The 12,500-nt window shown below is 35.3% G+C and overlaps 1 protein-coding gene across 1 annotated transcript in view; it reads right to left on the bottom strand.

Moving 5' to 3' along the window:
* Positions 1 to 12,500, bottom strand: part of LOC125030772 (pleiotropic regulator 1-like) — a 24,240-nt gene that overhangs the window by 3,606 nt on the left and 8,134 nt on the right. The window contains exons 4-5 of the mRNA XM_047621043.1: positions 10,999 to 11,187; positions 10,323 to 10,470 (exon numbers count right to left, since the gene is read on the bottom strand). Of these exons, the coding sequence (XP_047476999.1) occupies positions 10,323 to 10,470; positions 10,999 to 11,187 (337 nt within the window). The remainder of the gene's footprint in view (positions 1 to 10,322; positions 10,471 to 10,998; positions 11,188 to 12,500) is intronic.

Genomic DNA, 12,500 nt, shown 5'->3' with positions numbered 1-12,500 from the left:
GGTCAAAGATAATTCATTTCCTGCATGCAAAATATAAAAACAAATCAAACAGGACTACAAATTAATGTAGTGTGACTTTTACAAGAAAATGTAAATTTTAGATCCAAGGCATTTTTCTTTTTCAGAGAGGATTACACTTTCCTTGATAATCATCACCAAATATTAGTTTTTAAACTAAACTGCTTTATATTTACCTAACCCACTGGCACTAGGGATATGTACTGTTCCCTTCCATAAATTTGTAGGAACTGAGATGGTTCCATAATGAATATGATTATTTGGATAATCCTGATTTACTATCAGTGTAAACTGTTCAAATTCCTAATTTCTCACTTTTTGGTATAAAAAGAAGTTTGATAATTTTGCAGCTTCATCTTTCAAGAAAATCACAGAGGTTCTTAACTCCATAAACTTCAAAGCGGAAATCTGTTAGAATGTTATGATTGTGCATCTGTGATCATGGACCCCATTACTTGCAAATAAGAATAAAAGTCCACACATATAATATACAACACCAACATTCTACATTCTAATTAAAGACGATTTTGCTATAAGCTTGTTCTAGGTCACGAAGTATGGCCAACGTTCAATGAGGTTGTGGTCCAGAGTCCATAGTAGGATATGGAAAGTGGAAAAGCTCCCCTGTGGGTATTATAGCATACAACTCTGACTTCCTCATGGTGTAACAAGGCTTAAACCACATTCATGTGTAAGGGCTTTTCACCATTTTTTTGCGGTTCAGTCTATCTGAACAGGCATGTCAGTCCTAATAGCTTCTTTAATGGAATGACCCATGAATATTGGTTAAATTATGCCCAAACTATGTTTATATACCAAATATGAATGAATGCATTAAGTTCAAAATTATTTATAAATAAATAAATAAATAAAGAAAGAAAGAAAGAAAGAAAGAGAAAAATCAAACATTTGAGTCATCATATGCATCAAATACTCATTGGAATGAACATTTCTAGAAATATAGATTACCTAAACATTAGTTAAGATGTGAATGAACCATTAAGTCCCCAACAAAATGGATAAAACTACTACAAAATGTTTTATCTATCCTACCTAGACAGTAGACAGTATACCAAGTGTCGGGCATGACATGCTGTCCTCTCCCCTACCTCCTAACCAATTAGCTATTTATCAAATCTAAATACACAAGTCATTATTTGTCCAAAATAAATAAAATAACTTTTGTGCTTTAATAATTTATTACCTGCCCCTCCCCTAAAGAATTACTACTATTTTCATGAAATTATGATTGCCTAATAAGATATGGGTGTTTATAGTATATATACTGTTTTGCACTTTCTTTTTTTTCATGCTGAAACCTAAATTCATACCTTATATGTTGCACTGTAAAATATGCATATGAACACTTTCTAAATACGTAATACCAGTTATCTTATAAAAAAAAAAAAAAAAAAAATTAAACTGAAAAAGACTTCCAATATCTTCTCTTTCCCCCTTTTCCCCTTTATGACAAGCTTGCCTGCACCTCACATGGGTGCACTAAACAGAGGTTTGCTCTAACTTCCATTTTATTTACCTGTTTATTATTCAGATTTCATATTATTTTTTCCAGAAACACAGGTTATCCTAGACATGTTGTGAGTGAAGTCCCTGATAAAATAGATGAAATTAATAGAAAGTGTTTTCTCTATCCTACTATGACAGCAGTAAACAGCATTATTTCTTGTACCTGCCCCTCCCCTTAAATAAAAAGAAAAATAGAAAAAAAGAAAAAAGAAGAAGAAGAAGAGGAAGAAGAAGAAGAAGAAGAAGGAGAAAAAAGAATGAAAGAAAAAGAAAGAAAAAGAAAGAAGATTACTATTATTTTCAAGATATTATGATTGTCTAATAATATATGGGTGATTCTAGTAAATTTGTTTGCTGTTTTACATTTATTTTTGTATACAGAAACCTAAAATCTATATTTTATAGGGATATGTTGCATTGTAAAGTACGCATTTTGATTTTTTTTCAAGTATGTAAAACCTGTTATCTTATATAAATATATATATATATATATATATATATATATATATATATATATATAAAAAGGGATTTTTGAAAAGACTTCCGATTATCTTGCATTTCAGCTTTTTTGGCTTTGTGACAAACTTGCCTGGTTGTCACAAAGGTGCGTCAAGCAGCTAAAGAGGTCGTTCTTTCTCTCTCTCTCTCTCTCTCTTTTTTTTTTTTTTTTCATAAATGCTGTAACTCAAGCCACTGACAGCAGGAAAAATATTTTTTTCTCATGCTTCTAAAATTTCCGTTGAGAAGCTGGCTGTGTGTGGTATCTGGCACACACCAAACACCATATAAAAAAGCTTAAAAAAAGAAATTACAGTATATCTAAATACTTAATTTTACCAAATGCTAAAGTCTCACACACAATGACCATAAAAAAATAAGTACTCACATTGGATCACTTATGGTAAGCCAAAGTTTACTAATATTCTGACTGACAATGCCCCTATTTCCCTAAAGTAAACTAAAATGCCAAATGCCCTTCAATAGGCCACTCCATTCAAGAAGCCAACTAATATCAATAGGTTTAATTACATCAGTGCCATGATACAGCTGATACACCCATGTGAAGGCAAAACAAGTGATTCCTTAGTATATGCTCTCTTAACCCATTGCTGCCAGGGAAAATGAATAAAAAATAGGGATAATGCTGTGCTCATTTTTTAAAAAAATTGTGAAATGTCTCTGCACATAGATGGCTCTGCTAGTGCTTAGCCACAAAGGAGACAATTAATAGACCTTGTGATCTTACCTGATTTGAATTGGCTGGAAAAACATATTTTTCATGCATGTCGATGGTGTTATTTTTATTATAAACATTATAATTACTATAATGTTATAAACATTAGTAGCAGCAAAATAAGATAACATAAAAATAGTTCCGCAAATCAAAGAAAAGGGTAAATGGCCGAGACAGGCAGTACTCGTAACTGGCTCATTGGTGACTTAGTACAAGTGTAGTCATCTATGTGTAAAAACAATCAAACAAGTAACTCACAGTGGGCATGGTATGTACATCAATGTCATGCCCGTCAGCATTGGGTTAAATGACAAAATTTTTCCAAGTGGGTAGGTGACATGAATGTCTTGTCATAAGTGCACAAAGCACTTGGAGTGAGACTGACTTAGCAAACCTTCAGGAAAAGGCTTATTCATGAGTTCTTGTGGAATGTCTATCAGGCCATGAGGATGAAGTTTACTAGCCATCAACCACGCCTTAGAGACTTTTTCCGGGGAGGAAAGATGTCTACATTTTCAAAAAAAAACAGTCTAATTAAGTCCTTGGTGACAGGTGAAGAAAACTAAAACTAAAACTAAAACTAAAACTAAAACTAAAACTTAAAAAAAAAAAAAAAAAAAAAAAAAAAAAAAAACTCTACGCTCTGGCGATCAATGGAAACACGCCGACTTTGAGTGTGGGAGTTCTGTACATCAAGCCGAATCACCGCCTCGGAGCGCTTTGCCGCACCACCGCGGCGTACAGCCGCATGCCACATTTCGAGCGGTTTGTTATGACGTCTAGAGACGTGACCCGTCGTGAAGGGGTTAAGTTATCCTCTTTTTCTCCAAAGTCATACTCATTTCACTGCAAGATGTGTAGTCTTTCCCCTTTGTCTCTGTGCTAATATGGAGGACTTTGTCTACTAATGATACACATTATCTGTTTGATGCTTCAAGATTCTGATGATGTAAATTGATGGTGTATTATTCTAAGCTGTTTAGATTCTGAAGGATTTAAACACATTAATATTAACAGTTAGTTTTCAGCTTTTCTTTTATCTGCAACCAAAACAAATATTAGTGTTAAGTGAGAGCGAGACACTAAATGTATAGTACACCACCTGACATGAATAGGATTGGCAAGAGGCCAAAACATGAAAAGGACGTAAAACTTGGAAGTCAATGTATCTGTCTATCCAAATTGATATCATAATTCTATCAACACAGAGAGGAAATCCTGCACCAATTTTTTTTTCTTCTATTCCTTGTAGTACATATTGAGAATACTTTGGTAGAATTGGCATATCAACTGATAAAATATAACAGAACATGGAAGCAGTACATTCATAAACGAGATGGGGAATACTAACTACTGACCTTATCGTGTTTATTGATAAAGCTTTACCTCGAATATGTGACCTTACTCTCCAAGCTGTAGTTTCGTTTTCTTTTCGTATTGTTGTTTTACTTTATTTTATTTTCATAGCATTGTGCTTGGGTTTTGTCCAACTAATCTTTTATTCAAATACTGAAAACCATTCAACCAAGCTCCTAAGAAGTAATATTAACCCCTTGGTGATGGGTGAAGAAAACTAAAAAAGAGAACTCTACACTCTAACGATCAATGGCAACGCGCCAACTTTGAGTGTGGGAATTCAGTACATCAAGCCGAATCACCTCCTCGTAGCGCTTTGGTGTGATAAGCCGCATGCCACATTTTGAGCGGTTTGTTATGATGTCTAGAGACATGGCCTGTCGTGAAGGGGTTAATGGTGAATATTTCTGCATCAATATAACTGACACTATGACCCAAGATAATAATTTTCTAACTATCACTCTCAACTGACATCTTGAGCCAACACAGTGACTGTTCTCTATCCCTACAGCTAATCTTAACCCTGAAGTGAGTCTTAGCCTTTATGTAGAGCAGAACTAAAATTATCCAAGTAGCATGTATAGAAAACAGTCACGTACACTATTTAGCCTCCAATCCTTCCATGAGTATGACCTTCAGATATAACCAAGAGATGAAATACAGTCATTGAAGCAGACCTCAAAAGTGGCTATATTTGTGTATCTAGTACAAGACAAAAGAAGAAAAAAAAAGACAAAAGACCAAGATATAAGAAGATTTTGATGTACAGGAACTGATAAAATGTGGGCATAGAGAAAAAGAAAAGAAAGAGAAAGAAAAGGAAAGAAAAGAAAAGGAAAGAAAAGGAAAGAAAGAAGAAAACAAAAAAATGTATATACATACATACATACATACATATATATTTGTTGCCATAAATATAGCATGTGGCTGTCCTAATATGACAGAGTCAGAAAACAAGTATTTCCCACCAATGTTAAGAAAAGCCCTTTTTCAGACTAACCTTGGTCCCCAACTGTGAAGCACATAAAACAATCTCTAAAATCCTACAGAGGAAACATCAATCCTTCAAAAACTGTACAAGAAAATGAACATCTGTAATCATATCACTAAATCATAATCACATGATTGTGGGTCAATTTAGATTTCTAGAAGGCCTCATGTAAAATGTCTCTATACATAGATGGCTCCACAAGTGCTCAGCCACCAAGGAGTCAATAAGTAGACCTTGTGACCTAACTTCATTTCCCCTTTCCTTGAGATTTTTTTTCCTGATGATATCAAGATTGATAATATTATCATCATTATCATACACAATATAATTATCATAATGTTATAAACATTGTTAATAACAATATAATATAAAAGAAAACAATTCCATAAATTAAGAAAAGGATAAACAGGTGAGGTAGGTAGTACTAGTAACTGACAGCTTGGCAACTCAACACATCCAGAGCCATCTATGTGTAAAGATAATTAATAACTTAAACTCACAGTACAATTTTACAGTTATCATATAAGTCTTAAAATCCTTGACATTAGAAACTGTAATATTTTGGACTTTTTGTTCCCTACATATCATTCTGTTATACACTTTTTTTCTGTCTCTCCAGTCTGCTGTCAAGATGCTGTAGCAACTACGCTAAAAAGCATAATTGGTACATCCCAACCGAGTTGAGTCATCTTTGTTAAATTAATCAACGGCCCACCAGAACGAAAAACACGAGGACAATCCCCAACCATCAACTGCCGTATTTGCCCATTGCCCTAACCCCCTAATCCTTATGCATAGGACACACCAGGAAAATATCTTTACTTGTAAAATTTAGGAAATTAGGAAATTACAAGTAACCCATGTAAGTAAATCAAAACATAAAAACAAAACAAAACTGAAGCAACATGACACTCACTGATTTGTTTATATCTAGGTGGTACCATAATTAACCCAATGCTGCCAGGAAAATGCTGTGTTCATTTTTTTTTTCCTTTGTGAAATGTCTTTGCACATAAATGGCTTTTTTTAAACTAATGTCATGAATATGGATGGTGTTATTTTTATTATAGACATTATAATTACTATAATGTTATAAACATTAGTAACAGAAAATATATGATAAATTAAAATATTTTCGTAAATCAAGGAAAAGGGTAAACGGGTGAGACAAACAGTACTTGTAATTGGCTCATTGGTGACTTAGTACAAGTGCAGCCATCTATGTGTAAAAACAATTAGTAAAGTAAATTCACAGTGGGAATGGCATGTACGTTAGGGTGTTTCAATAAATCCAACTTTTTCAGAATCATTCAGCAAGTTGCTAAATAGGCGCCTACTATGCTTAAATGACGACATGCAAAATATTAGACAAATCAAAAAATATCTACTATTCGCAATATTTGATTAAAGTATAATACCATTTCCGGCGCTGGGATGAGGTGCGGCGGCCTCAGCCGACCTGGCTGTGACCCGCATGACCCACGGAAGGGCATTTTGGTTCATCCGACATTATGGCAGAATCAAACATAAGATAACTTAGGTCATTGCGAATGATTCCTGGGGACTTCCGTAAAGATTCCCAGTCACTAAGCATTTCCATATAAACTTGTGCTACCTTAATAATGCACATTACTCGCTCGCCTATATTGTGGTGACGATCTCGTCAGTGGCAATATGGCACTTCGACGTGGTGGTTTGCGTAGTGCCGATACACGTATACTGAAAGAGTTTGATACCATTGATGTTTTGCCACCTAGACCACTGATGAAGAGTGACATTCTTGCTCGATACTGTGCGTTAAAAGGACATGGTAACCAGACACTAAAAGGATGCTCAAAATATAGCTTGCCATGCAATAATTTGGCTATTACGGAATCTCAGATTTTATCCAAGTTGCAGGCGGAAATTGCTGTGCTGTATAGCAAATTCGGCATTAAGACAATATCACCTTGGTATATGAAAGAAAAAATAAAGAAAATAAAGAAAGAGTACTACGACTCCATCAAAAATATAACACTGAAGACAAAATTCTCGAAAACTGTGACTGTGTCATTCAAGGCAAAGAAACAACCCCGAGAAATCCTCAAGGAAGATATAGATTGGTATGATGCAAAAGTACAAGGAAGCAATGGATCACTCGGAAGTGTTGATTATCAGACGCAAAGACCGGAATTTAACAGACTGAAATGGAAGCAGACCAACAATGCAGAAGTCCCATTTATATGCAACAGTGAAGATATTGCAGAAATGTCTTTTGAAAATTTAGAGTTGAGCTATGACGACCTGGAATTCGAAGTTACAACTGCAGGCACTACTCCTGAGGAAACTGTGGAATACATGAGAACACCACGAGTGAAATGCAAAAAATATGACTGGTCAGAAGTGGCTAAAATGGCAATTAGGTACGATGTCTCATGTGAAGCCATTCAAGAGATCTTTGCTGCTTATGTTAGGACAACAGGCATCCCACTGAGTCAAATCCCCTCTGACTCAACAATTCACCGATACATGAAATCGGTGACAGTTAACATGCGAGATACACATTTAGATCAGGTAAATGAGGAGAGTAAAACTCTAGTTCTTCAGTTTGATGGAAAAGATACGAAGGAAGCTGTTCTCATGTCATCATTGTCTTCAGATGATTCAGTGAAGACAATGCCACTGGAAATACTAGAGTTTAAAAGCCACGCAACAGGTAATTATCGAAATCTATTTGTCTTTAATGGAGATTCTGATAAATTTATGCCTCTGTTATTTTCTTGACAAAAATAATTATCTGTATTTCGTTTCAGGGAAAAAACTTGGTGATCGACTAGCAGCACTTCCCGTCAGTCACAAAGATGTCATCGCTCTTGTCTCCGACACTACTAGCATCAATTCAGGAACAGGAAGGGAGGCACCTGTTTGTGGTATCAAAACATCACAAACTCAGCCCCACTGATAGTCATGTGCCCCATACACTCGCAGGAGTGTATAGCAAAAGAAGCGCTAAATAGTCTGAATCTAGAAGTATTCGAAGCCCGAGATTGCGAAATGGAAGCCTCAGCAAGTGTCACATCACTTAAGACAATATGTTTTAATATGAGAGCACTTGATGACGTCATTGATTTTTGGGTGGATTCCCCAAACAGCTATAGCTGGCCTGCAGATTTTCAACCTGTTACTGATGTTGATGATATTATGCAACATACAACTGACATTCAGAAGCAATACTGTAGATTAATATCAAAAGTTTCTTTCACTAGAGAAGAAGTCGCCAGGAGATTTGTGCCAGTTGGTGTCAGGTGGCTGGGATTTTTTTGTTCCCTCCTACACATCTGCCTAACCATTGACACCATATTGACCAAGCTGGAAGGAGTTTGTGATGGTGATTTGCCCAATAAATCCAAGATTAGAATAAAGAACAACACCATAAAGTGTCTGAAAGCACTGAAAAAAAAATCCAAGAACAATCAGAAGTATTTTTGATTTTGCAAAAGTTAATTTCATGTGCTGGCGTTCTGCTGTGAACAGCAATGGAATGACTCTTTTCAGAACTGCTATTGAAACTTCAAGGAGGTATGCCAGGATTGGCTGTGAAATTGGCTTTCCTAGCAGCTACTTCTCGTCCATCAACAGACATCTGCAGATGGTACACTTCTTCCCTTGGCTGTTGATCATGATTACGTCGATAAAGTTGCAAAGATCTTGAAAAGAGGAATTCGTGAAAAATGGCCATACACACCAGCCCTATTCAAAAATAAGGAGAAGCACAATTTCTCTGCAGAATAACTGTGTAATCTGAGTGTGAAAGATTTCATTTCCCAACAAGTGTTTTGTGAAAGAGTGTTTTGTTCGCCCTTTTTCCGTCATCTGACCACAGATATGAAGTTTGCATACTTGGCCTATGATATGCATGAAATCGATATGTGGAAACCCAAAAGTTCATTAATACCTGGCCATAATCAAAACTGTGAAAGACTGATTGGAGACATGAAAAAATGTGAAGACATAAACAGAATTGTTGTTGTAACAGAAACTAGAGAACGGCGCAGTCGGAGATATGGCAATGTAAACAAAGGAGTAGAATGAAAATTATATTGTATGCAATATATAATGTTTCAAATAAAATCATTACTAGAATCCTTTCCTTTTATAGCCTCTTGTTAAATAGAATATGTTACTTCAAATCATTAAAGCGAAGTGAGAAGTCCGAGAGCCAAAGCATGCTCTCGGCGACCCAAGCCCGATTCGGTGGGAGAGAACACAAAGTACCGTAAAGAGAAGTCAAGCCTACTAATTGAAAAATTAGTCTTATGGTAATTAATGAACTTTATATAATATTAATTTATAATAGAAATAATTTTTATGCAAAAATATTAAAGAAAAGTATAATATTGAGGTATTTTAAAAATAAAATACTTATACCGACAACAGAAAACGAGGCGTTATTTGGCGTTCGAAGCGGTGTCTAAATCATAATTTTATCAAAACTTTCAATTGAAAACAGAGAATGCGAGATATTTTTTGAATTTAATAAAAAATACATTTCCAAACTCAGAAAATTCATAGGCGCCTATTTCTTAACTTGCCCCCGGGATTCAAGCAAATTTTAGAAAATTGACAATTATTGAAACACCCTAATGTACGTACATGCCATACCAGCGGCATTGAGTTAATTATTGCACTAACATTTGTTAGAAATTTCTTCTGACAACAACCAACCAAACAACAAAAAACACTCTGAGATATAGTTGAAATTAGCCCGATCAATCTGAAATGAGGTCCTATCATGTTTTGGTTGACCGTCCCTCATGTCATGATGATAATCCATCACATCATGGCCAAGACTACTGTAAGATGTGTGTGCTTGAGAGTGGTTTGCTTGTGTGGCTCTAGCCCCTCAAAAGAAGGCTTAAAGTCTTTTAGTCTAATTACTTAACAATCATTTATGCTGCAGCCAAGAGCATAGGAAGAAGGGTAAGTTGAAGTTTCCTCTGCTTTTTCTCTCAACAGCTGACTGAACAAAACATGAATATGAACGTCCTTTTATTCAGCAGATACTGGCTTAGCTATCCATGAAATGCACACATGATACATTTTTTTCCTTTTTTTTTAAACAATCCATATTTTGGAATCTACCATCTGTGCCAAAGGGCCTAAAAGGAATCAGAAAGAATAAAAGTAGGCATAAGAAAAAATCCACAAATGCCTTACCTGGCTGGACAGGTGCTTGAAGTTTTTGGAAGTTGTAACCTGTTCTCCAGTCCCAGAAGTATAAGGTACCATTGTCTGCTCCCGAGACTAAAACACCTTCACGATTCATGCCAAGGCAGTTTACAATTGCATTGTGACCAGACAAATTCTGTTGAATGAAATACAGGTCTAATCATCTCATAAATTATTGTGAAATATCATTATGAAGGTGATCAGAAAAAAACAACAATGTTTAAGTGTAATTATTTTCCTTTGTAAATAAAAAAATATTATCATTTTTTCTTCTGATATTCATTAGGGGGTCAACTTGTCCCACAATGTGGTCAAATGATGCATTGAATATCAACCTTGCATTGGTGTCAGATTAGAGGATTTATTTCAATGGCAAATGGATGTGTTTTCTTTAATGCAATACAAGGAAACAGGATTGGTCAGCTAATTTTGATGAATAGTTATATAACAGACCTACCATAAGTACAGCCTACTTGTGCCTGATTTGCTTTAGTAAAAAAAAAATCACTTTTGAATGCAACCAATAATTCTGTATATCGTTCATTATCATTAGGTGAACAACACCTAGTATTCAGTTATCGGTACACAATAACTAAAAAAAACTGATTATGTTATTGAAATAATACCAATGAATCAAACAAGTAAATGTATTTTTGTTCCTTACCTGCACAAACTCTCCATTGGGGCACTTCCACTGCTTGATGTTGTCTGGGGCACCAGAGGCAAACATGTACAGCTCAGGATGGGCGGCCAAGGCTCGCACACTCTTCTTGTGGTGGGTCAGTTTACATGTGGTCTTGCCGGCTGCCAGATCCCACAGCCGGATTGTGAAGTCATGAGAGCCTGTAATCACCTGTGGGAGGAATTTAGTTTATAACCTCTTGAGCATGAGAACAAAATAGAAGTGATAATGAGGTGCTGACAATTCAACATAGGCATCACTGTATCCAAATGGTAAAATAGGTGTGAAAGTCTAAGTTTCAATTGAGTTGCTCAATACAACTGCAGACACAGAGAGGATGGGAAAGAGGAATGGGGTGCCATAAGAGGTATTAGATAAAAAGGAATGAGGATCTTAATCTGCTGGGGAATAATTCATGTGCATTTTCAAATTATTTGAGGGGAAAAGGAGGAAAGAGTAAGGTCTGGTAAAAAATATTCATGATAGCAATATTTTAAACATGTGTAATGATATTCAGAGAATATTTCTCAGAAAAGTAGGAAACTAAGAAGAAGAAAAGAAAGCAAAAGACAGTAAATGAATATGAATAATGGAACTTTATGTAAACAAAAAACTGACATATTCATTGAAATTATATTCTTAACTCAATGCAAATTGATGTGTGCATTTTAGAATTTCTTGTGAAATGTCTCTGCTAGTACTTAGCCACAAAGAAGTCACTTAGTAGACCTTGTGACCTTACCTGACTTCACCTTTCCTTGAATTGTCAGGAAAAATGTTTTTTTTTACTAATGCTATGAATGTCGATGGTCTTATTTTTACTATAGTCATGATAATTACTATAATGATATTGACATTAGTAACTGCAATAGAAGATAACATAAAATATTAAAAAAAAACAAGGAAAAGGATAAACAGATGAGACAAGTAGTACTTGTAATTGCCTCACTGCTGACTTAGTACAAGTGCAGCCATCTATGTGTAAGAACAATTAATATAAGAGTTCACAGTGGGCATGGCATGTATGTATATGTCATGTCCGTCGGTTTGGGGTTGGATGAAAAAGCGTAGAAAAAGAAGAAAAGAAAGATCTCTGGGATTCTGCACTTCAAATACCAGCATTTACATTAGATATTAGTTCTGTCCTCAGCATTATATCATTTCAAGGTACATCATATCAAATCTCCTAGAATGATTTTCCTCTTGAAATCAAAATTTCTGTATTTTATAATAGGCAAATAACTCTATAATACTCTATTGACAAAAAAACTAATTTTTTGGCAATAACCCTAAAAATTGAGTTGTCACAACTGGACATCTGTGGAAGCTTTTGCTAACCCGAGATATCATGATAAAGCTTCAATTTTAGGCAATGGGTAGGCAGTTTCCACCTGCGTGTCACAGTGAATGAGATGTTGTGGTAAACTAGTATATTTCGTATTATTCAGCATTGTTCATTCTGCCTCAAGGCCATAGTTGCATTA

The sequence above is a fragment of the Penaeus chinensis genome, chromosome 11 (assembly GCF_019202785.1).
Source record: "Penaeus chinensis breed Huanghai No. 1 chromosome 11, ASM1920278v2, whole genome shotgun sequence".
Taxonomy (NCBI): Eukaryota; Metazoa; Arthropoda; class Malacostraca; order Decapoda; family Penaeidae; genus Penaeus; species Penaeus chinensis.
The sequence above is the reverse complement of the archived record's forward strand: the minus strand, read 5'-3'. Positions and strand labels throughout refer to the sequence as shown.